Source organism: Oncorhynchus clarkii, chromosome 19 (genome assembly GCF_045791955.1).
Source record: "Oncorhynchus clarkii lewisi isolate Uvic-CL-2024 chromosome 19, UVic_Ocla_1.0, whole genome shotgun sequence".
NCBI lineage: Eukaryota > Metazoa > Chordata > Actinopteri > Salmoniformes > Salmonidae > Oncorhynchus > Oncorhynchus clarkii.
Window position 1 is genome coordinate 9,267,572 of NC_092165.1, and position 6,009 is coordinate 9,273,580.

General features: G+C 45.3%; 1 protein-coding gene across 1 annotated transcript in view; it reads right to left on the reverse strand.

Annotated features, from left to right (window-relative positions):
- Positions 1 to 1,816: 1,816 nt before the first annotated feature.
- The window catches only part of LOC139375541 (ovochymase-like), a 36,879-nt gene continuing 32,686 nt past the window's right edge, over positions 1,817 to 6,009 (reverse strand). The window contains exon 18 of the mRNA XM_071117371.1: positions 1,817 to 1,956. Within this exon, the coding sequence (XP_070973472.1) occupies positions 1,817 to 1,956 (140 nt within the window). The remainder of the gene's footprint in view (positions 1,957 to 6,009) is intronic.

Sequence of the window (6,009 nt, forward strand, 5' to 3'; positions counted from 1 at the left end):
CAAAGTAGCGCTTAATATCTTTTAATGATGCGTTTATCAGTCATCCTCCCTATTGGTTAGACCACACATGGTCAGTCACGGTCCATAGATCCACAACAGTAGCAAGACAATATCAGGCGGTCGTATTGCTGATCTAGGATCATAATCTAAAGGTAAAACTGATCCTAGACCAGCCCTCCTACTCTGAGATATGTTATACATACAGGTGCTGATCTGAGCAGTGTTACACCTTGCAGAACGGTTTGCTATTCGCTGCTTTACAAATTGATTGTGTTTGTCTAATTTGACGGGTGGTAATCCTCCAGATAGCATCGCCCCGGACAGGAAGTCAGAAGATATCAGTGCAAATGTTAAGTGAGTTACAATTGCCTCTGTCTCACTTAACCCTGTTAATTCAGCCGAATGAATGCTGAAATATAAATGGATCAATTAGCGAGCAATTAAGTCCAGCTATGCAGTGTTACCCCAGTAATTAATACTACGTTCTAGAGGAGACGCGTTCCAGGCCGGTGTGTGGTGTGTGTGCATGCATGTTTATAACTGAGTGTTTTTGCGCGTGTGTGTTACAAGTCTTTGTGTGTGTGTGTGTGTGTGTGTTCTTTCTGACACTGCCAATACAAGGCACCCCTGTCTCTCAGTCTTCCACCCCAGTGAGCATCCATCCATCCATCCATCCATCCATCCATCCATCCATCCATCAATCCTCCATCATAAGAAACTCAGATCACATAATTTTCGGGCATCTTTATGCATAAAAACCGATGCGTGGCATCAATATTAAATAGTGTTTACCCAGAGCACATGTAGCCGGCGCCTGGGCTGCTTTGTCTCTTAACTTTCCTTACCTACTGACATCAAAGTGAACAGATCAGATTATCGTCCCAAGGTATCCCAGCCAGTCAGGAGGGAGAGGCCTCTCCGTTTCCCAGGCTATAATTGCACTGACAGGGCGTGTGTGTATTCCAGCGTAAATAGCTAATTCCATAACGACTTCCTCTCGCCGAACACCTGTTAAATTCTAATGCACCGGTTGTTAGCCGGAAATTTATTTTAATTTGAAATGTTTGGAAGTTACCTGTTGGAGATGATCAAAGTGCTGATGGCTGGGGGAGCGCCGGGCGGGGGGAGACGTAGCTAGCGCCACACTCATTTGAATACGGGGAAAGAGAGGGAAGAGCGACGGCTTTGAACACTACTTTCTCGGAGGGAGAGGAAGGCAGGAGGAAGGGGGTGCAAGAGGTGAAAAAAACACCCATTGTGTGTTATGTTGCCATGCTCTGCTAGAGAACTACTGTCTGTCTTCTGTCTCCATGTCTGAAGTGGAGTTAACGCTTTACAGCCAATGCTCAATGCTGCCTCTGGGACTTAGACTGAAGCAGGTCAAGTCTGAATAGGAATCAGTCTGTCTAGTAGTCAGACGATGTCAATCTGGACTTCAATCTTGTCTACTTTCTATAGCTACTGTAGTACCTCTGGTACCTTCACCTACACATTTGTACTGGAATGCAGAATTCAGGTGAAAGTTGTGTTTAGGATTTGGAGTTGGGAAGTAGTTGAAATCTAGTTTTACATCTCCTTTTGATTGATCTCCATTTGTTTTGAAGGAACGGCCAGTGATCCTACTAAAACTTCCTCTTGTACCATCGTTGTATCCTTGTGAGAGTTTCTCACAACGAGCTTGCTAGTTCTTTGCTAGCCATTCATCTAGATAGTTGGATGCCTTTGTGCCTTTATGTGAGTCAGCGAGTACACTGCAGACAGACCGAGACAGGTCTCCATAGAGTCTAGAAGATGGCCCTGTGCCCTGTTCTTCTATTCAGCCTGAAGGTTCTGGCTGTGGTCTGACAACCCAGCAGCCCAGGTGACTCAGCTCAGCCACACACCAGCCTAGATGATGGGTTGCCAGGTTGGATCGAGCGGTTGCCAGATTGGCGGCTGCCACCGCAACCAAGGAGACTGGGGAAACCCCCACAAGTGATCAGTGGCCACCAGCAGAGTTTTGTAGCCGTAGCCCAATCAGCCCACACTGTCACCACATTGCACACAGGGTAGCTAGCTACTGTTTCTCTGGCTGGCTACAGTAAAGCAGTGATTAGTAGAACCCACATTAGAATACATAGCAGACCTCAGGCTTTTCTGGACAGCCATCTAAATGAACAGTGACTTCTTAATTGTGTGGGCAGCCGTTCAAAGCAGAGCTCACTAGCGAAGCCCCTCATCAGCGTTGGAAATGAAGGAGGTGGGAAGATGAGGCTCTCAGTCAGTCCAATGAAGTTGGGACTAGATTGAAGAGGGGGATTTTAGGAGGACACCTATTGTCCTTTTCGTTAACTTGGAACTCGGCCTCCTATTCTCATATAGTGCACTACTTGTTGCCACTCTGAAGGGAATAGGGTGCTAGCATCCTTTTTTGTTCTTCATCAGACACACTGATGGGAAGCAGGAGGGTCCTAGTACGTGTGACTGTACCACATCAACACATAGACCGGCGCTAACATAATGAAATGCAAAATTAAACTTTGAAATCCAGCCCCCCCCCCCCCCCCCCCCCCCCCCCCCCCCGCGTTAACAACACTTTTTCGCTCTTTCTTATTCTCCTATTTTCTTCTAAGTAAAAGGTACTTTAGTTGCCTGGATCCTTCCCTCCTTTCCCTCAGCTATACAGCCATGGCTCTTCCTATAACATCTGCCTCCATCTAATCCTTGTTTAGTGTTAGTGAATCAGGCGCTGTCTGTCAGATGTATAATTCAGGTATCACTCCCCACTCGCCCGCCGCTCTGTTCCGCCAGGGTCAGGTTTGGATGAGGAGAGGTGCTTCTTTTGATCAGCATCCTCATCCTCATCATCATCATCATACATGACATACCCCTGGATCCTGTGGAGTTATAGACCTAGTGAAGAATGGAAGATGTGTGTGTTTTTTTAATGTTTAGATGGTTAGTGATGGTGGACAGAGGCTCAGAGGGGAAAGCATTAATAGTTGGTTCTCAGATAGGATCTATGAAATCGTAATGCTACAAAAGCAGATTGATGGAAGTGGAAGCCGTGATGTCGGGTTGGAATTTAGAAACGTAACAAAATCGATTTACATGAAAACATCCCAAAAATGATGAAGTGGAAAGTGGAGCCTAATGGAAGGCAGAGCAATAGAGGGAAACTTCTGCCAGTTGTGGACTGAAAGCCATTTTGTTGCAACCTACGGTAAAGCTACCTTCATTTAAATAGAGCCATGTTTTTCCATCATTTAATGACTTTGACTTCATACTTTGTGTCATAATGAATTTATTTGTAGTGTGTGCGACCCCCGTGGGAATGGAACCCACGACCATGGCGTTGCTAGTGCCACGCTCTCACCAAGTGAACCACCCAGAGTCAGGGCTCTGTGTCTGGCAGCAGATGAGAGCCCATATATTAGACCTGAGACAGTAATGACATGGACTCAACATGGACTCCAGTGTTGTGATTTAATAGCTCAAGTGGTCTCATTAGAAGGGAGCCCTGTGTACTGCAGCTCTCCTCATTAACCAACCACAGCCATGTGCTGCAGGCACACAGGTCAGACAGACTGTGTGGGTGGACCCAGCAGCACACACACACACACACACACACACACACACACACACACTGCCCCTGTCTTGTCCTTCCATTAGGTCCTCCAGCACAACCCACTTCCACTCAGGAACCACCATCCAGACTAACACAGCCCACTGCATCTGAACTGGGGGGTTACACAAACACACCCCCATGCGCCCTCCAGTACCCCTTAACTCCACCACAACCCCCCGTCCCGTCCATGCGTTACCCTAGCCTACCTCTCCAACAGCATCGGAGACACAGGCAGAGAGACCCCGGCGTTGCCACAGATGTGAGGTAGGGCCTGCCCTGGTTATAGCTGCTTCATAATTAACAGTGATCAGATTTGTTTTGTGGCATAAATGGTGCATGTGTAGAACATTAGCCATGGCACTGCTCATTTAAATTCAGCTGAAGGGCTCAGCAGCAGACGGGTCACGAGCTTCAGGGAGCACAATCACAAGCCTCCTCCATATGTTCCTGCCGCATTTTACCAGGGCCACGAGCGCCAGATAAGTTCCCAGAAGAACCTAATCGTGTTCGGTAATTACAGCGCGCCTCTCTCTCTCTCTTTTTTTTTCGCTCTCTCCCCCTCCCCTCCCTCCTCTCCCCCTCCTCTCCCCTCCCTCCTCTCATCCCTCCCCTCCCTCCTCTCATCCCTCCCCTCCCTCCTCTCATCCCTCCCCGTTCTCTTCTGCTTTGGCTTAGAAAACGAGGGAGGAAAGAACTAAAACAGTCCCTCATCAGATCATTTGTAAATTGCTTTACGTGGCCGATGCCGACCGAAAAAACTCTGGTTGGTTGTTCTTCTTCTTTTTTTCCCCTCCGTCCGACTGAGCTAGAAATTATAAATAATTGTAACAGATGTAGCAATATGGCCAGCCTCCAATAAATGAGGCCCCAGATAATTTGGCCGACCCCTTCTGACAGGCCAATTTAATAAAATGTGAACAAAATCTTCCACCGCTAATAATTTATCATCCCCTCTCCCCGTTGGTTAAAGTGAATTACCCCGACAGTTAACAAGGTCACACCCAGATGCCAAGCGACTCGCAACAAGGCTGCTACTCCTGATGATGGGATCAGGAAACATCGAGAGGTGGTGACAGCGCTGGTGTTGTTTCTTTCATTACCTGTCATCCTAGAAAACACACACACACAGGTGCCAAAGCGCTACTTGTCAGTCTGAAGTTTTTATACGCTATCATGGAATGTGGTGTGTGTGTTATAGAGGTCGACCGATTATGATTTTTCAACACCGATACCGATTATTGGAGGACCAAAAAAATTTGATACTGATTAATCGGACGATTCTTTACATTTATTTGTAATAATGACAATTACAACAATACTGAATGAACACTTATTTTAACTTAATATAATACGTCAATAAAATCAATTAAGCCTCAAATAAATAATGAAACATGTTCAATTTGGTTTAAATAATGCAAAAACAAAGTGTTGGAGAAGAAAGTAAAAGTGCAATATGTGCTATGTAAGAAAGCTAACGTTTAAGTTCCTTGCTCAGAACATGAGAACATATGAAAGCTGGTGGTTCCTTTTAACATGAGTCTTCAATATTCCCAGGTAAGAAGTTTTAGGTTGTAGTTATTATAGGAATTATAGGACTATTTCCCTCTATACCATTTGTATTTCATTAACCTTTGACTATTGGATGTTCTTATAGGCACTTTAGTATTGCCAGTGTAACAGTATAGCTTCCGTCCCTCTCCTCGCTCCTACCTGGGCTCGAACCAGGAACACAACGACAACAGCCACCCTTGAAGCAGCGTTACCCATGCAGAGCAAGGGGAACAACTACTCCAAGTCTTAGAGCGAGTAACGTTTGAAACGCGTGCCTACCATCGCTTAGTCAGACTGCTCTATCAAATCATAGACTTAGTTATAACATAATAACACACAGAAATACGAGCCTTCGGTCATTAATATGGTCGAATCCGGGAAACTATCATCTCGAAAACAAGACGTTTATTCTTTCAGTGAAATACGGAACCGTTCCGTATTTTATCTAAGGGGTGGCATCCATTAGTCTAAATATTCCTGTTACATTGCACAACCTTCAATGTTATGTCATAATTACGTAAAATTCTGGCAAATTAGGCGGCCCAAACTGTTGCATATATGCTGACTCTGCGGGCAATGAACACAAGAGAAGTGACACAATTTCACCTGGTTAATATTGCCTGCTAACCTGGATTTCTTTTAGCTAAATATGCAGGTTTAAAAATATATACTTCTGTGTATTGATTTTAAGAAAGGCATTGATGTTCATGGTTAGGTACACATTGGAGCAACGATACTCACCGCATCAATTATATGCCCCTGGACGAGGCAGTTAACCCACCGTTCCTAGGCCATCATTGAAAATAAGAATGTGTTCTTAACTTGTGGTGTCCAAAAATACAGATTTCTGA